We start from the raw sequence: 18,296 nt of genomic DNA on the forward strand, positions 1-18,296 counted from the left end.
CCGTTTCCCTTAGCTATGCTGCTATAGCCTTATTCTGCTGGGGTTTTCCGTATTGCACCCAGGCACCTCTGTCTCTTCTGCTCTGCTTGCTAATATACCTTTTGAACCCCCTAACACCTGCCCGGAGCTCTAGCCCAAACTTGCTGAGCACCCCCCCCTGGCCCGGAGCTCCAGCCCTAGACCAGCTAGACCAGCTGGGTACCCTTGCCTCCTGCCACTATTGACTTTCCATAACAAACCAGTGCCTGCCCGCGGTAGATGGGTTCCCCCTCTGAGTCCGGTTCAGCTCAAGGTTTCTTCCTGTTATCAGTCAGGGAGTTTTTCCTTGCCACTTTTGCCCTAGGCTTACTCTTTGGGGGCTGGTTCTCTGTAAAGCTGCTTTGTGACAAAGCGCTATACAAATAAAATTGATTGATTGATTGATTGATTGATTATTTGGCAGATGCTTTTATCCAAAGCGACATACAATAAGTGCATACCGAAGGTAACTGAAACGACTACAAACACAGGTCCGATAAGGTACAATACTAATTTTGTAACAGTTATTCATAGCCTTGAAAACAGTCCAGTTCACCCAGTAAACATTACTCTCTGTCCAAATCTATGCTAAGTCAAACTAGGAGGCATGACAAACTACAACATCAAGATAATGATACAAAGTACAATGCTGGATGGAGGTACATGTAACATGAAAGTGGACCAGGAGGTACATGTGTACCATGAAAGAGGGGATTTAAGTGATAAAAACTCCCAGATTGTGAGTGCCCTGCAAAGTGGTGATTTAGTCCAGGTATAGTCTGAAGAGATGAGTCTTCAGACCACGGCAGAAAATGGGCAATAACTGAGTAGTTCGTAGGGGAACAGGGAGTTTGTTCCACCACTGTGGAGCTAGGCTGGAGAAGCTCTGTGGTAGGGACAAGCTTTACACAAGGTGTTGGCGCATTGCTGAAGAGATTCGCTTCCATTCATCCAAAAGAGCATTAGTGAGGTTGGGCACTGATTTGGCGATTAGGCCCGGCTTGCAGTTGGCTCTCCAATTAATCCCAAAGGTGTTGGATGGGGTTGAGCTCAGGGCTCTGTGCAGGCCAGTCAAGTTCTTCGACAACGTTCTCGAAAAAACCATTTCTATATGGACCTTGCCGTATGCCCAGGGGCACTATCAAGCATGAAACAGGAAAGGGCCTTCACTAGAATGCTGGGGAAGCACAGAACAGTCTAGAATGTGATTGTATGCTGTAGCATTAAGATTTGCCTGCACTGGAACTAAGGGGCCTAGCCCAAATCAAGAAAAACAGCCTCAGACTAAGGGGTGTCCAGGAAAAGATGAACTCATCAGGAAACTGAGATAAACATTGTATATTAGGAGTTGTATCTCCTGGCTCAGTACATTCAGAGTGAGTCCAAAGTTCAAGAAGCAATCCACACTATTTGCTTTACAAATAGTCAAACTGATGTTGATGACAAATTAATAATTTCAAAATAAATTCATGTCCTATTTGAGTTATTTAATATTTTATATATTTCATTTTCCCAATCAGACCCATCATCCAGGGAAAACAAGGTGATATAGGCTAAACGGCAAAATTAATTGAGAAATTGAACTATATGTGTCACAAGTTGAAGTTTGGTGAACCCAAATGCAGACTCAGACAGCGGAGTGGCGAAACTCCCGTAGGAGATGTTTAATGCAACAGCACACAATACAGCAGGCAGTCTCATAGTCAGTTTGTGCAAAAGATCAAAACCAGAAAAATCCACCGGGGCAAAAGTACAAGACAGTAGGCAAAATCAAAGTCGAAAAACAGGCGAAAGTCAAAAACAGGAAATCAACAAAGCAAAGACGGCAGGCAGAAAACGGGGGTCGGGAAATATGCAAGATCAAGCACGAGACAAACTGACAGGAGTAAACGCTGGAAAGGCACTGTAAACAGAGGCACAATCTGACACTGAAGAGCAGGGGAACATAGAATATATACTATGTGAACCAGGTGAGTGAATTGAGAAATAACTGAACAGAGCGTGAGAATGCAAACAGGGAACAGGTTAATGAAATGTGAGTGATTGACCAGTGCGTGAGAATGCGACCAGAACAGGTGAGAATGGTCAGCTGAGGGGAGAGAGAGTTAGAGGAAACCACACCCATACTACGAACTGAAGCAAAGATCGCGCAGGAAAGAAACAGATAACCAACTAGAAAGTGAAGTGACAGTAGGAACATAACAGTATGGGTTTTTTTCCCCTCAGGTTCGGGATGTCCTCCATCACAGCGTCACAGCCAGTCAATGACAGAGTGTCCAAACAGAGAGTCTATTCACGCATTTTCAGCCAGTAAGTTCATAATCAGTCATACTGTTTGCATTTTTTAAAATTCTTATTCCACACTGCAGACTGTCTGACACCAAAAGTTCCACTTCAAATAGTGGAATCTGCACACTTTAAAAAAAAAAAAAACCTTTTCTATGGCTTCTTCAGATTACTTTGTGAAAACTTGAACTGTCCTTTTTTAAATCAAGTTCAGGATGTTCTCCAACAAAGAATCACAGTTGGTCCATGATGGAGTCTCCAGATAGTGTTTATTCACACGTCTTCAGCAAGTAAGTTCACCATTAGTCGCAGTGTTTGTTTACAGTTCCCTGGAAATACATGCAGTGCTTTGAGTTGATCTTTTCTTTTGTGATTTAGGTAATCTAGAATTAGTTTTACAACATAATTGATTGGATTATAGTTGTTTTACCCGTAAATGTCTTGTTGTGCAAACATCTTTTGAGAGGTTATATTTTGAAAGTGATTCATAATGCACAAGTGCATTTAGGCGACATAACTCCTGGGTAATTTGCCAATAATATTAAAAAATGTATGCAGTACTTGATGGTGTTGCTCGTAAAAATAAAAAAACATTAATTTAAAAAAACTGTTGTTACCTGGTCATCTTGAATCATTGGCAATTGCCATTGGCAACATGTCACATGATGTGATGTCATTTGATACATTGGGTGAGTTCTTTTAAGATGGAGAGCACCTGATGGTTCCACGATGTCACCAGCTCGCTAGCTCACTCTTTAAAACATCAGTGTTGCTGTCCCTCTCCAGTGTGCACTTATTAAAATTCTTTAGTCTGTACTTATTTTTTTATTTTTTTTGCCTTCAGGTTCTGAACGTTCTGGAAGACCAGATTGACATCAGTCCATGAGATCCCAGTCCCCAGAGAGAGAGTTTATGCCAACACTTTTAGTTAGTAAGTACTGTTTCAGTGGCTTCACCTGGGAAAGATTAGTAAAATACTGAGTGTTTTTTTTCAGGTTCTTGGCATTCTTGAACCCTGCATTACAGCCAGTCAATGACATCCCAGTCCCCAGACAGACAGCTGTTCCATATATCTACGGAGAGCAAGTTATTTATACCCAACTACCTGGCATGGGAAGGGTAGAGAAAGATGCACACTCTTTAAGACTTGTTTTATGAGTAAATTCCAATGTTTCTACACAGTGCATTTATGTCTTTTTTTAAAAGTGTGCAGATGCAGGGCCTTTGGGTGGTGCACTGTTCACTGCATTCATGCATCTCATGACTGGGAGGTTCAAATTCCAGTTGGGCTGTGTTCCCCAGCCACAGCAAGGTATGAATTAGCACTGGATGTGCATTGATACCATTTTTTTCCTGAGGCTGATGCCAACTATAGTCTAAGGCTTTGATGCTAGAGGCACTGTCATGTACACCAGTTGTGGATAGCATTCAGTCAACGGCATGTGCATTATGTACTGATACTCTATCCCCAATTCTGATACTCCAGTATTGGATAATTTATGCTGTAACTGGACCCATTTTCAGCATTGAATGTCCAAACAATGGCCAAATTTGACGTCTTTTCAATTTTCATTTTCAACCCTCCAAGTAAATCGTAAGCCAAAAAGGTCTGGACACCCCTGGTTTAGATATTTGTGAAACCCATTTACTGATTTGTGGAACCATATACATATTTTTGAAACCGTTTAGATATTTGTGAAACCACTTTCATATGTGTGACTTTTACTACAAAAATACCTCCATAAGTACAAAGTGAGATTATGAGGTTAGTGAGCTAATTTAAACTTTAACCCTGAGTTTTCATATCACAAAGCTGACTCACTATAAATTGGGGTAATATTTTCATGGTAACTTATGCTGCACTGCCAACCTGGCAGGTTATTTTCATATACACTCACCGGCCACTTCATTAGGTGAGTGGCACCCGGTGTGGTCTTCTGCTGCTGTAGCCCATCTGCTTCAAAGTTTAACGTGGTGTGCATTCAGAGATTCTCTTCTGCATACTTTGGTTGTAACAAGTGGTTATTTGAGTTACTGTTGACTTTATATCAGCTCGAACCAGTTTGGTCATTCTCCTATGACCTCTGCCATCAACAAGGCATTTTCACCCAGAGAACTGCCGCTCACTGGATATTTTTTATTTTTCGGACCATTCTCTGTAAACCCTAGAGATGGTTGTGCGTGAAAATTCCAGTAGATCAGCAGTTTCTGAAATACTCAAACCAGCCTGTCTGGCACCAACAACCATGCCATGTTCAAAGTCACTTAAATCACCTTTCTTCCCCATTCTGATGCTTGGTTTGAACTTCAGCAGATCGTCTTGACCATGTCTACATGCCTAAATGCATTGAGCTGCTGCCACGTGATTGGCTGATTAGCTATTTGCATTAACGGGTGCAGTTTGCAGTTGAACAGGTGTACCTAATGAAGTGGTTGGTGAGTGTATAAGCACCACCCTTTGACTAAATAACTCCTTAGAAAAGGTGTCCATTTCTCAAGGATCCCATAGATTTTGGGGGTGTTTTTGCAGGGTGAATATTATTTACAGACTGAATTAATCCGCCAGCTTTCTCCGAGGATACACTGTATGAAATATATAGATTCTCAACTGAGGGAATACAGTACATAGGGTTGAAGAAGCTTGCCTAGACTATGTGTCCATATTTACTTCCCTTAACTATGGGACAATGCTGGAGTCATATAATTGAGTTTATAAATAAACTTTGCTGTGATTGCTTCAGGGAATAGGCCATTTTAAATATCCTGTAGGCTATCAAGTTTAAGGTTTAGAAGCTGTAGAATGAGCAGTTGTCACATTAGAAATAGACCGCAGGACAATTAGTGAGTGTACATTTATTCGTTAGTAGTGGCCAGGCAAACAAGGCATAACAAACAAATTTATGCTGTTAGCATAATTTTTTTTCGTCAAGCTTGTCCTTGGCTTTGTTGGTGGCAACAACTTTGTTGGTGTTACATTTTGACATTGATTGTTTTATGTTCTTCGTATCTGTCCAAATCAGTCGTTTTTTCATGTTCTACTGCTATAGGCTCATTTTTTGACACACCACCACTTTTACTGTAATGCGCACAGAGCTTGAGTAATAAAGCCAATGTTCACTAAGCATGTTGATAACCACCTTTTTAAGGTTGTTAGGTTTTTGTGAAGCCAGTTAACGCAAAGAACCCTAGGGTAAGTTAAGCTTTCATCATAGTATACCCCCCTGGTCCTGGGACAGCAGGTGTGTGTGTGACTATATTACCCTGCAGCTCCTGGCCCTGGGGCAGAAGATGTGTGAGTCCATGGGCGGGGGAGGAGAGAAGGGAGGGGCTGAGGTTCAGGCCTTCTTCAGTATCACAAACAGCCTGAAGGGGCAGAGAGCCATATCTCGGTGGTGAGCCCAGGCCAACAGGTGAGTCCAGCAGGTGGTCTCTTAGCAACAGCGACCATGATGACCTGCAAGAACAAGGCAGGTGCAGTCAAGCTCCACATGCCCCCAAATGTGAGGAGCTATCACGTCAGAACTTTTGTGCAATTCTTTTAATTGATCCTCGACACCCATTAATCGGTTAATAATGATTAACCAAGAGACTTAAAATCTACAATATGGCCTATAAATATGACTCAAAGTAGGCCAACCAATTAATTAGTTGTATATATCAGAAAGATTTAAGATGTTTCAACAATCATTAGAACAGGATTTTGAATTGCGCATTAAAGCCACAATGGCAAAAAAAAAAACGAAATTATGAACACGGATTCATGGAATGAGAAATCTGCGCAGGAAAGGACCGCTGACATTTTTTTATAACAGGCTGGCAGAACTCCCACTGGGATGGAGACAAAAGGTATTGCTTATTAATCCTGCTTAGTTGTCAAAATGTCTAAACAATTGAGAAAAACAAGACCTGTAAAAAGGACTAATAATTTATTTTAAAAGCATCAGCAGTAGAAATGTTAGTAGTGGCTCACCTTCCCTCTCTCCTGTCCCTACTGACAGCCACTTAAATAAGCTGAGCCAATCAAATGCACCTTGGTTACAATTACAATTAAATACAATCAATGAAACAATTAAGCTAGTAAAGGGCCACTCCTTCACATTTCCTCCCCCCTCTCCAGTCTTGCATACCACGTTTGCAAGACAAGGGGCAGGTGCTTCCGAAGCAGTCAATTTAGAACATCGCATTCCATAAAGAAAATCACATTGGGTAGCTCCTCTCCCAGATTGTTGAGGCCAGCCCCCCGATTAGGGACACCAGGTAGTTCCTCCCTCTGGCCTCAACAACTCTACAGGGCCAGGACACCACCTCCCAATAGGCTCCTCCTACTGGCTTTCAGAGTTGCTGTCCCACAGCCTCTGGACCATTACCCCTTCAAACAGAGCTAGCTACAGCTCCCCAGCCAATCAAGGGGTATTCCAGCTGCTCCCACTTCTGGGCCCTGGTGCTCTGTCTGGTCCCAATGGTCCACCTTCAGCCCCACCTGGATCTTTCTTAGGACCTCTGACCAGAAATGCAACTCTTTGCCTCATTGGCTTGTCCAAAAACATCTTCCAAGTCCAATAAAAACTCAGTGTAAAATCCCTTTAAAAGCCTTTCAAAAGTGAGTCGCCCCACAGGGAAAGGGGCCACATTCCACTTGACTCCAAATGAAAAAAGGCTTAAAAACAACTGAGAAAAACAAGACTTGTAAAAAGGACTAATCGTTTATTTTAATAGCCCCAGTAGTACAAATGTTAGTAGTGGCTCACCTTCCCTCTCTCCCGTCCCTACTGACAGCCACTTAAATAGGCTTAGCCAATCAATTGCACCTGGGTTACAATCACAAATTAAATCAATGAAACAATTAAATTGAATCAATTAAAATTCAATACAATCAATTAAACAATTAAGCTAGTGAAGGGCCACTCCTTCACATTAGTTAAGCTTAACTTTTTAAAAAACAAATGAACCACTTTAGTCTTTATTTTTGTCTTTCTGAAAACACTTTGTAGCTGCTAAAGCAGTCTTATAAAAGGAACACATCGATCTCTTCAACAGTGCAATTCATATTCTATAGTGCAAGTGGTAGGCTATTCGTTCAGCAAAATAGTAGCAAGTTCACAACTCTGTAAAATAGGCCTCTTTATGTGCAGTAACAAAAAATACCTAAAATACAATTAAGTGCCATGAGACCCCCAACAAAAGAACGTTAATAGGCAATACTCCTGAAGGAGCATCAGCATGTCTGCTCTGTGACGTACAGGTAATCTGTGATGCAAATTACCTGGTGACACAGGAGGAAAGTATTGAGATAGTCAGATCCTGACCCTGTTATACCTGCAGCATCAGCTATGCACATATGTTCAATTATAGACCTATCAAAAGCTGATTTCAAAACATTTACTCACAAATCTGGCTGCAAACAAATGTTAAAACAAAAATCATTTACTAGTTTGAACTATTTGTAAATTATGCATGGAAAGTGAAGCGTTTTTCATCACATAAAAACATACAATCATTTACTAGTTTAAAGTATTTGCAACTTAAGAACAGAAAGTGAAGCTTGTTTCATTGCATGAAAAGAGCCTCACTGCAGGCTACATGGCTAAACAGTAGGCTAATCTATGCCTTCCATGGTACTAATTATGATTGTCAATATTCTGCAGTTCAACTGATTGTGTTGTACTGTTAGTGATCGATGATGTTTATGAATAAAGACAACCCCAGTAAATGGATAAAACTTGTATGACTGAATGTTTGATTAGTAAAAATGTTTGAGCACAATATCAATACATAATGTGGCAAGGTGAAATCAGTTTGTTTATTTGGTCATATACAAATAAGCTAGTTTCTGTATGGGCTTTTCATCAAATGGTGGACTTAGTTTCTTTATAATATCAGTCTGGGAAGTAGGGATGTATCCGAATCCGAATACCGTATTTGGGACATATAAAATATATTTATTTGATTTAATTTGATAATTGTCATCAAAGACATCAATTGTCAATTAAACCACTGAATTTGTTAATAGGCAGAACAACTAGTTTGATGAATATTTATCAAAATGCATGACTAACAACCAGATTAAAATGAAGAAATTTATTACGTCAAAAAAAATTATTCAAGGTCTAATCTAAAGATGAAAAATGTACAAATGTTACAGACATGGACAGGTTACAGTCGCAAAAGGAATGAAGGTCACAGGGCAGGGCACACACACCATTCACTCTCACACACATACCTATGGGCAATTTAGAGTCTCCAGTGAGCCTTCCTGCATGTCTTTGGAGTACCCAGAGGAAACCCACATGGACACGGGGAGAACATGCAAACTCCACACAGAAGATTCAAGATTCAAGATTCAAAAAACTTTATTGTCTATCACAGTGTTAGAAAATTGTCTTAGGTTAGGGGCTCACAAACAACATAAAAACATACACCCATGAAAGGCTCACATAAAATTACATTAAACCACAAACAATTCCATAAATAACAGGCAAAGCTGCATTATAAAGTAGTGACAGTCTATTTGTCCTTGTTTAAAATGTATATTGCAGTGGGAATGACAGAGTTTTTGTGAGGCCCAAAGCCGAGATTCGAACCCAGCTTCTTGCTGGGGGGCAACAGTGCTACCCACTGCACCACCGTATTGAATGTCTAATTTTACTTTTGGAATGGCATTCAACGTTTCCGCTGGTAAGGTTTTGCTGCCACACCATACATTAAAATTTAAAAATAAATAATAAAATAAAAAATTATATATATATATATATATATATATATATATATATATATATATAGCCTATATATTAAATTCTTAAATTAAAAATGTAAATATTTGTGCCTAAGTGTGCTTTCAAAACCATACTGTCACGTCCACATATTTATTTTCAATAAGAGCCAAGGCTGCGCGCTCCATGCTTGCTCCTTTCTCGCTATTTTCTGAGGTGGTCGGAAGACTTGCAGCGAGCACAGGTCGCACTGCCTGTTAAAGTGGCACTTTTTTTTCTTCAGCGAGACAACGGAAAGGTAGGTATTGACGCTTCAAATATTACAAAAATACCATAGTGTTAACCAGTGTCTGAATTGGACCAAAATAAGTGCCGGTAGCTATTCCTCAAAATACATACTGATTAAAATAAATTAATATTGGTAATCAAAAGAAGTGTCGGCACAAGTCCCGACAGCTCCTGCCCATCTCAAGCACTGGCATTAACTATCATTCAGTGACGACAACTGGCGGATCCAGTCAATTAAATTTTCCAGATGGACATCCGAAAATATTTGAAGAGGAAGAGAAAGGAGAATCAGAATGATGTTGAGTGCAGTCAGGTAGGCTAATGCCGGCTAGCCATGATTAACACAGGGGGGATTAGCATGCAGCAAGTAACAGTTTCTCCGGGCTCGACATTAACGCTTGCCGGCTTCCCCGGGACCAGTAAACTCTGTTCGGGCAAGTGGAATGCTCCATGCAGTTGTCTGATCGGACAAGTAAAAAATAAACGTGATAAATATGTAACGTTATCTGAAAATAAACAGTGTTTGATTGAGCCAAAGCGGAGCCTGTTCCAGTTGAGCTACGTAGGTGCCTACCCTTTTTATCTAGAGCTGCTGTTATAATGGTACAATACATCTGATTAAAATGGTGGCCTGGAGAAACCCGTCGGATGTCGCGGATGGAAATTGTTGGCAAATCGCCAAAACAGCGCAAATTTTTTTTAGGGCATTTAAAATGTTTGAGTGATTCAACTAATTTAATTTCCATTCTTACAACATGGTGATTTTTCCCCCATGAAAACGAAAGGGAAAGTGTTTATTTTTAAGGTTTTGTGAATGTAGTGACAAGGCTCCAGAGTGCGACCATTTTGGTTGCACATGCGACCAAAAATCTGTCAAGTGCGACTAAACATTTTCATTGGTCGCACCGGTGCACCTGACATTTAGCAGGTCTGTCTCTGTGTGTTACGACAGAGTATTAGGGCCACATCGAGGGGAAAAAAAATCGGAGATTTCGAGAATAAGGTCGTAATATTACGAGAATAAAGTCGTAATATTATGAGAATAAAGTCGTAATATTATGAGAATAAAGTCGTAATTTTACATGAAAAAAGTCATAATATTACGAGAATAAAGTCGTAATTTTAGACTATAGCCGCGTTTCCACCAAAATTACCCGGAACTTTCAGTCCCAGGAACTACTTTACCAGGAACTAAAAGGTTCCTTCAGCCAATGGTTGTCTGCGTTTCCACCAGGGTCTAAAGTACCGCGAAGATTAGGCAAATTAGCCCACTTACATATGAAAAAGCGACGTTGTCGTCGGTCCATCTGTCATATGATTTCTTCTGTAACCCCATACTACCACCGAAGTAGCCTACATTATTTTCTAATAACCGGGACAGCCCGGAGGGGTTTATTCCACGTATATACAACGGGTTACCAACAATGACTATATATGGTTACTTTTGTATTTATTGATTTTCATATATCCTCTCAAACACATTCATTATGTTTTTATGCGAACATTCGCTTTCATGTCTTGACATCCAAAGCGACAGAATGCATTCACATTTATATGTATAACTGGCAACAACAGCAGAAAACATGCACACGTTGTAAACAATTTGCTGTTTGATTACTTTCTCGTCGTCAATTCCATATAGGCTAATCGCAAAATGACAAGAATAGAACGAAAACTCGGACTTGCGTGAAAATGTAAATTAGTAGTGGTACAGCCACCGTTTGCTTTCCTTCGAAGTTACTGCTAGCCGAGCAGCGAAGTGTGCCCTCCAGATGCGAACCATGCACCATAAATTAGTCCATAGTCTTCCTGGTCTTTTCGTGGAATTGAAAAATGGCAGTAAAATTGAGTAAAATTACGGCAGTCTGAAAAAGCTAAAGGGACGATTACTAGAATTAACCTGTTATTTTACCCTGACAAAAAGTGCGGAAGGTGATTTCCAGTTTGCTTGTACTGTATCACCAATGTTAATTACGCAGAACTACCGCATACCTCACATAACTGTATCAAACGTTTTGAGTCAATTACAACGGGCTAACAAAGAAAATCCGGAAGAAAATATTCAGCAACCGAATTAATCCGTTTGAATGTTTTAGTACGTAATATGCTGTCCCAGCACGAATGCTTAGCATTTTATAAAACGAATACTAAAGCAAGAAAAGAGCAGAAGAGCACACGTTATAATTCCAAGACGTTGGCAGGCTATAACCAAAAGTAGGCTACTGCGCCGCATAACATACAAGTTTGATTTGAAGTTATTATGAAAATAAATCGGTTTGCGCCTGCATATTTTTAAACATGGCGCCTGAAAACAAAAAAACACAAAAAAATGCTGCGAGTACTCGACCAATCAGAAATGTTCAGCGCTGCAAGCGCCACCCAAAAGGTTCCTGTACTTTCGGAAAGTACTACCCCCCGAGCAGGAACCTTTTGGGGGGTAAAATAAAGCCCCAGGAACTAAATTTAGACCCTAGTTCCTGCGGTGGAAACGCACTGAGTTCCTCAAAAGGTTCCTAGTTCCGGGGGTATAGTTCCTGCGGTGGAAACGCGGCTTATGTGTTATTTTAGACGGGAAATATCAGAAGAGCAGCCTGCCGTCTGAGGAAGGTGGAGCATCTTGTATACTTTAGTATAGGTTTCACAAATAACTAAATACTTAATCTTTTGGCACATCAGCACCACAATATCATAAGTATCAGGACATTTAAAAGATTGTGCAAGAAACTGTGTCTATTCCGAAGAAAGAACCACACGGACTTGGAGGAAATTGCAGGCTCAGGCTGCCATTAGACTGTCCTCTTGGTTTCGTTGGCTGCTGATTTTCCTAAAAATTATTTTTTTCTCAAAATTTTATGATTTTATTCTCATAATATCATGATTTTTTTTCTCGTAAAATTACGACTTATATTATTCTTTATACTATTATGTGTATATGTGTAGCGTTATTTATTTTTTCCACCCGCATTCTGCGAAGACATGCCCCTACTCTGTCTCTGATTGGCTCTGACCCTGATATTCTTCTTTGCTGAATGTGGGTGGGAAAAAAAAAAAAAGGCATGTATGTGTGAAACCGTGCCCTGTCTCCTCCGGGAGCAGCGCACACTTTTGTCTGAGTTATTTGAGTTTGATTTATTTATTTGAGTTTGTCAATTGATGTTATTGCGATTTCTTGTTTGTGCTGTGTTTTAAATTTGAAAAAACATTTATCTGCACCTTTATTCCTGATTACAATCATTTACATAATGTGTTAAGAAATTACCAATGTGTATGGGAGCGCTTAAAATGTATTATTGTGGCGCCAAAAGGCGCAGTGAAAAAATTTGGGTGCCTAAATTATGTGCTGGTGCACCTAAATGAGAAAGTTAGGTGCACCAGTGCAACCAATGTAAAAAGTTAGTCTGGAGCCCTGAGTGAGCTAGCAAAACTGAGAGTTAGGCTACAGTTGCTACAGCTGACAAAGAGGGCTGCATTCTAATGACGATTATGATCATAACGAGAGGAGCAGTCTTTACAAGCTGCTGCAGTGTCCAGAAATTAATAGAGATAACACTAGCTAATAAAAAATAATCAAGCATCTAAGTTAGTTAGGAAAGTTTGTCTCATGCTCCTCAGTGGAATTATAATGTAACAGAACAGAATCTTTAAAGCCATTTTTATCACTTTTTACTTTTAGACACATGAAGAAGTAAAAAGCTCATAACTCTGGATCTGAGAGAGATATCGCCATCATTCAAAAATATATGAATAGGGGAGTGTTTCTAGTTTTCAGAAATATAAAAAAATGACCCAGTTCAAATTATATTATTGTTAAACAAAAAGATAAAACATTCTAACTAAGTAGGCCTACTATTTTGTCATGGTAATTAAGTTAATTTAGCAGAAGAATGTCCCTTTTAAAGGTGCAATATGTAACTTATCTTAAGAATGAATTTTGGTTATATAGTCCTATATTCTTGAAGAGTAGAACTTCTAGATGGACAGTGTGCTCTTTTAATTGTTCTCACCCCACCATAACTCAAAATACAGGCCTATTTTGCTTCAATGTTTACAAACAATACAAAGGTAAACAAACCTTTAAGAAGTCACTAGAGGTTATGTTTTCGTAGTCATAAACTTTTTTGCTTTTTCTAGACTGCAAACCCCCCCCCCCGAGCATAGCTACGCCATATGTTTGCTGATAGACCTAGCTGATATTGTTTTCTGGAGTAAGTCAGAAGAGGATAACGACATTGATTCTCTGCAGAAGGACAACGCTATTGTCCTTCTGAACACAGATAAGATTTAATCCTTGATATGTAAGCATTACTGCTCAAAATATTTAGGTTATATATGTTATTTTTTAAATTGAGTGACTTTAAATAGGTTGGTATTTTATAATGAGGATATTTCACACTGTAACGTAAGCGTTCATTGGTAGCTTCAGCAGGGTTTGTGGTTCAAGCACCAGATATGATGTGAGCTGGAACATTGCCAAAACGTGGTGGACGGTTGAATATTGCTTTAAAGTCATCCCATCCCCATACAAGAAAACATTACATACTGTAGAGTACAGAAAAATATGAAAGTTGATGATTATACAGTATGTGGGTCTCTGCAATAAAAGCAGTATGTCACAGGGTGGGAACATTAGTGACAACATATAGCTCACTGGGGACTGGCAATGTGATAACTCACTGACAAGAAGGCTCCATCATCCTCTTGCTGAGAGATGGCTGAATCCGAGATGTGAGAGTTTTTAAACAAGTGACTATAGTAAATTGTATTCCTGGTGCTAGAGCGACTCACATAAAGGACAATCTGACAGTGTTGGCTAAGGGAAAACATAAACATAAATTTCCCAAAACGCGAGTCATGCCGGTACTAACAACGTCCTTTTGAGGCAATCGGAGGTCAAAAAAAGTCGTTTCGAAATTGTGTGTTTGATGGCCGGTCAGTAACCTGCTCTGGTCCCTACCCTATTCGGTGCAGCGACAAAATATATAGCTGACTGTTGTCATTAAATCGCTAGTTAGCCAGGTGGTGTGCCACTCTTCTATCTAGACCTCTAATTTGAATTCTCAAAATGGACTATTCAGAGCCAAGGCCAGCTCTCGGACACTCTGCCCTACACAGATGTCTGCTAGCTCCCCAAAACTTCAGAGTAGACTTCACCCTATTGAGACTGTGTCTGTCCCCCATATTCTAAATAATTAATGTTTTTTAAATTTTGCCACAAAAATTTGATCAATACTGAGACAATCCATGCTGTCATTAATTGCAGAAATAATAATATTTTGAAACTTGGATTACTAAACATAAGATCCCTTAAAGGAGTAACATGGTGGTTGAATGTGACACTTGCCAGTTGTCTTTAGGTAAAAATAAAACAAATGTGCATAATTTTTTTATTATTCAGTCATTAAAATGTATTTTAAAATGCATTTTTCTAAGCCTAAATTTCCCACTATAAAAGTTAACCCGAACTGTTCGGGCGCGATAATGAGAACTGTCAGTTAGCTATGATTGATAGACACTGCCCCGTTACCATAGCTACCTCCATGATATGCGCTCATCTTGGGAGACTGAATTTTCACAAGCTAGCTAACTTAGTATATCAAGTATCGATAGCTAAGGACGTTGACTTATATCCAATAATAATTTTTGCTAGCTAGCTAGCCAACTTAAGATAAAACCACAACTATAATGTCCTTATGAAAGCAAACTAGCTAATGTTATCGATAACATTACATTATGAAAGCAAACTACATAGCTAGCTAACGTTAGCTAGCTAGCTATAAATGAATATAACCAACCAGAGATAGTCTAATAGTCCTTAAAAGGCACTCTAATAAGTGAACCTAACGTTAGTCAAATATTTGCATTGTCTTGCCTGTAAGCCAGCGGCACAAACTATGGGTCATGAATTATCTATGGGTTCCCAAATATGATTTAGAATGAGCTATCACAGCAATCTGACTGACAGTAGGGAGGGCAAAACGGAGCTTTAGAATGTCGCCAGCAGTGTATGCATGTGAGCTCGACAATACACTTCTCACAGAAAAAGGTAGTTTGTCGCCTTTTTTAGTTCATTACAGTGGTGATAGAAGTGACAATAATTAAGTGGTGCTGTGCTGTTAGCCTTTACTGATCGCTGTACAGGGTTAATGTGAAGTAGCTAGCACAATCGGACAGCACTAACCCATAAAAATGTACTTAAAATGAACGGTAAATCTGAAAAACATTTGATTATAGTCAGCGGCACCGAAATTTTCTGTCACACCCTCAATAAACGGCAAAATTCCCAGTAGAAGATTGAATTAAACCTTTTAAAGTTATATATTTTCTGAAACGTTATCGATTCTCCTTGGCGACAGTGAGTGAAACTAGGCGATCTGAGCGTATAGTTTCTATGTAAATTACATCAGAAGGATTCAGCCTTGTTGTTTGCTACCTAAACTTCACAGCACACTTGTAGCAGGACGGTGTGGCCAGTCAGATTTCTTTACGGGGTGTGGAAAGGGGAGTGGTTACTGTACTTGTGACGCACTAAGTCGATAACATTCTCAACCGGTTGAAAATAGGACGATAAATTTAAAATGCATATTTCTCCAAAAATAAAGAATGGACATATTTAATACTTTACTCATTGTGTTTCTTTAATGCCTCTTGTGCAAATAGCACATAAAACCAAGAAAGTGTGAAAACCACCATGTTACTCCTTTAATTCTAAGGCAAATAATCACTGATTATTGTCTTAATGTATTATGTCTCACTGAAACATGGCTGAAAGTGGATGAGAACTTCTCTTTAAATGAGTCATCTCTGCCTGGTTTCATATACGAGTGTCAAATCCCCCCGCGGTGTTGCTACTATTTACAATGACCTTACTCATGCAATTCCAAAACCAGATTATAAATTAGATTCCTCTGAAGTGTTATTAATGAACCTTTCTCAGCCCAATGACGGCAGGCACTACCTTTTTCAGACAATTGTCAGTGACTGTCTGCAGACCTCTTGGCCCATGCTCTAGCTTTGTTCATAACTTTACAGAATTCTTCTCTCACTTAGGTATAAACTATGTCAAAGTGGTAATGTTAGGTGACTTCAACCTGCACTATGAAAATTCAGATGATCCTCTTACATCTGCATTTGTTAATATCTTTGAATCCATCAACTTCACTCAAAATGTTGTCGGTCCCACACATTGTGGTCATACTTTAGATCTGGTCTTACGTTTTGGTGGTGATGTCAGTGATGTTGTAATCTATCCATATAACCTATTTTCTCATAACACTACACCTACAGTTAGCTCACCCCAGAACATCTGAACCTAAAATGTACTTAGGTCGCACTATTACAACACTGCTACAAACTTGATACAATTCTGGAATACTTTGATTTAGATGTTTCAGCTTACTCCTTGTCTATAGAGCTTGTAAGTGAAAACGTCACCAAGCCACTCCCCTCGTTTTCCCGCAAATTTGTCAATGAGAAAATGAATGGGGCAATTTTCAATAAGCGATATTTTTAGTTACAAGTCGGGAACCAGTTAGCCGTTGGTATGCAGTACTCATGACATATATGACTCATAAAATATAATATCAGCAGCACAACTGATCCATGACAAGTACCAGGTACAACGTTGTGTACGTTTAGTACGCTTAGGAACTACACATACCGGTACTGTGCTCATGACGCACGCTTATATTGTCACGGCTCAGCTGGAACACGCTTGCGCCCTTCTACTTCTAATGTCACTTTGATATCGTATTTCAATTTAAAATTACTGGAAATAACAGATTTATTACTATTAAGTTATATTGTTTATTTCACATCATAATTGTACGGTCGTGATGACAACAGGATTTCCTTTCAGGGATCTATAAAGTACAACCATAGACCGTATAAAAGAGTACAACCTAACCTAACTAACTTAAGACGTGATTTAAAATGGAGTCATATATATTTTTATCACAACACAACAACAATACAGCATGGTTTTCGATAAATTACCGACAATATGTCTACTACTTACTATGTTTTAATAAAACAGTTTATTAGAAATTGTCTATCTCTTGCCTACTGCAACTGCTGCACCTGTCTTGTCTAAGTGCAACTGCAGTCATTCTAATTTTCACAATGTGTGTATTCCTTCAGTGCTGTGAGCAGACTGAAAGTCTATGTTACACCCCTATACGGTCTACGGTTACACCGAAGCCTTGCGAAACAAAGTTTCGTTACATCGTGTACTGTACAGCATATGGTTTGTAATGACAAATAAACCTGACTTTGACAGCTAGCTAGCTACCTGCTGATCCAGCCCTTCCTAACGTTAACGTTAGCTAACCCAAACTTTATAAACCATATCTTTCCCCTACTAATGGTTAAAGTTAGGACCTGGGAAGGGAAATCTGATCCCAGACAAGCAGTTGGCAGGTAGACTTACAAGCACACGTGGTTGTGACGTATATCCATGCGACTTTGATTTAGTGTAGTTCAGGACCACCAACAGATCGTAAATCGACATAAATCCATTTTTTTCCCCTCCAGAGATTGAAATAAATATAAACAAGCACATGCTACGGCAGAGAATGACGGTCCCAAAAAAACGTGAGAAATCCTTTATTTTTAATCGCTATAAATATTTTACAATCAATGATTTTTAAAAAGTCAATAGGATTTTAACATTGGGCTGTGACATCACGAACCAGACGCCCCCTGGAGGCAATTTGACTTACAAGCTCAATTGATGATCTGGCAGAGGGATTGGCTATTGCCAATATGTAATAATATATGTGAAACACTTGATGTCGTTGCTCCATTGAAAAGTAAAAAAGTTATTGAGAAGAGACTTGGACCTTGGTATACTGACCATACACAGGCTCTTAAACAGAAGTCTCGCCAACTGGAATGCAAGTGGCATTCCACTAAACAGCAGGTATATCGCCTAGCATGGAAAGAGAGTCTTGGTGCCTATAAGCATTCTCTCTCCAATGCAAGGCTTACTTAGTTTTC

The 18,296-nt window shown here is 39.4% G+C and overlaps 1 protein-coding gene across 7 annotated transcripts in view; it reads right to left on the minus strand.

Moving 5' to 3' along the window:
- LOC135263710 (uncharacterized) overlaps positions 1-18,296 on the minus strand; it is a 70,882-nt gene that overhangs the window by 37,520 nt on the left and 15,066 nt on the right. For all 7 annotated transcript variants that reach the window (XM_064352031.1, XM_064352030.1, XM_064352035.1 and 4 more), the window contains one exon: positions 5,565-5,758. In XM_064352031.1, coding sequence (XP_064208101.1) covers positions 5,565-5,758 — 194 coding nt within the window. The remainder of the gene's footprint in view (positions 1-5,564; positions 5,759-18,296) is intronic.

The sequence above is a fragment of the Anguilla rostrata genome, chromosome 9 (assembly GCF_018555375.3).
Source record: "Anguilla rostrata isolate EN2019 chromosome 9, ASM1855537v3, whole genome shotgun sequence".
Lineage (NCBI taxonomy): Eukaryota > Metazoa > Chordata > Actinopteri > Anguilliformes > Anguillidae > Anguilla > Anguilla rostrata.